The sequence below is a fragment of the Pyxicephalus adspersus genome, chromosome 2, assembly GCF_032062135.1.
Source record: "Pyxicephalus adspersus chromosome 2, UCB_Pads_2.0, whole genome shotgun sequence".
NCBI classification, from domain to species: domain Eukaryota; kingdom Metazoa; phylum Chordata; class Amphibia; order Anura; family Pyxicephalidae; genus Pyxicephalus; species Pyxicephalus adspersus.
In genome coordinates this window covers 140670283-140672135 of record NC_092859.1, presented here as the reverse complement: position 1 = coordinate 140672135, position 1853 = coordinate 140670283, and the positions used below count along the sequence as shown (strand labels likewise).

The 1853-nt window shown below is 37.0% G+C and overlaps 1 protein-coding gene across 5 annotated transcripts in view; it reads right to left on the bottom strand.

Moving 5' to 3' along the window:
* Nucleotides 1–1853, bottom strand: part of LOC140324627 (protein FAM169B-like) — a 33452-nt gene that overhangs the window by 1499 nt on the left and 30100 nt on the right. For all 5 annotated transcript variants that reach the window (XM_072402673.1, XM_072402672.1, XM_072402676.1 and 2 more), the window contains one exon: nucleotides 387–511. In XM_072402673.1, coding sequence (XP_072258774.1) covers nucleotides 387–511 — 125 coding nt within the window. The remainder of the gene's footprint in view (nucleotides 1–386; nucleotides 512–1853) is intronic.

Genomic DNA, 1853 nt, shown 5'->3' with positions numbered 1-1853 from the left:
CTGGCAAGAGACTTAATCTAGGAAAGAAAAGTCTGGCGAGTGCAGTGGGTTAATATTTGTCTGAAGATGGACTATTTTTATTATTTGTTGATCCACTTTTTACTTGTTCAAAAGTATTATTATTATTTATAAACAGGATTTATTTAGCGCCAACATATTACACAGCGCTGGTATATGGAAAAACACACCCATTAAAGAGCTGGTTTTTAACCCTGGGGAACATAATAAAGACAAGGAAGTGTTCCTGTCATCCATACTCCATGGATATGGTGGTTTTGTGGACTGATTTAATAATCAACTATAAACATGCTTTGTATCTCATTGTTCTCACTGGAACCAAACAAAAAGAGTCAGCTTCTGTTCATTAAAAAGTAACAAAGACTTACCACTGGGGTCTCCCCAAGCTGAATCTGTAACCATATGTTCAGTCTTTGGCTCCAATCACCAGGAGGATCAACTTCCCACAGGCGGTCCTGTTCTTTAGGATTATCTATAAGAAATCTTCCACAAACTATAAGCAAAAATGGTAGAAAACCATCAGATTTACTGTGTCAGCAAATACACAACTTCTATTTACAAACACATGGCAGAAGCAATGATGTGCATTAAAATTTTTGAAAAAAATCCTTTTCAGGCCTGTTGTACAGATAGCAAGGATTTAGGCAACCATTTCTTTTTACTGTTCAGTTAGAAATGACGGTTCAGTTAGAAATGAAGGCTACTCCAACATTATACTATGTAACTGAAAGCTTTGCCATTTGGTTACCTGGACTCTGTTCAAGTTGTCTTATTCTCCATTCAGCAAAGATCATTTAATTAAAAGCCTAGACCAGTGTTTTACAACAAGGGTTCAGTGGAATCAAAGGGTTCACTTACAGATTGCTAGGGGTTCCTTTAGCAATAAGCAATTTGTTTCTTAGTTGAGTTTAGGTGACAACATGAACATTAATTTTTTTGGCTATTTGTAAGGATGACATTCATACTGGCCATTAATAAAGGAATAATTCTCCCATTGACCACCACACTAATGTATTTAGAGCCGTTGATATACAGTGGTAGCTCTGTATAAATCCACTTTGGAATAAGTCCAACTTGGTAAATGTCCTGTTTGGGCACGAAAAATCTTGCTTGGTATACAACCTTTGTGGTAGAACTTGTATGGGTCAAAATGAGTCACAACACCACGCGCTACCCTTATTTACCTCTCTCGAGACAAAGCCATGACTGCCCATGAGGGTCAGTACGCCAGTTGCCACCATTCAGTGAACAACCTGGGCTATATCTCTCTGTGAATTATTATATTAACATCTCCTCCTCTTCCCTTCTCAGCACCATCCTAGTAGGCACTCGACTCTTCTCAGTAAGGTAAAGTGAGGTTAAATTTTCATTTATTTCATCTAATTGCTTTTGTATTTATGTATTTTAGTATTAAGCAGTGTTTAAATTATTCTATACAACCCCATCAATGTATAATATGCCAATAACAATAGGATTTTTTCTTCGTGGGAACGGATTAATCAGTTTCCTTTTATTACTTATGGGAAAAATTTGTTTGGTGTAAGTCCTGTTTGGTATAAGTCCATGGATCTGGAACGGATTAAGGACTTATAACAAGGTATCACTGTAATAATGGATAGATATTGATAGATATTGGTCCTCTTCCTAACTGGCTGCCGTCATTCCGCACCTTCTCACTAGATACCAATGGTCTAATAGATCTTTCCTTGAACAGCCCTAATCTAAAACGTCCTCTTGAACACCCACAGAGCTTATCATCATTTTAACCATCAGACTCTGAAAAACGGCTTTATCAAAATCTCCTGCACACTACACCTCAAATATCTAATTTGACT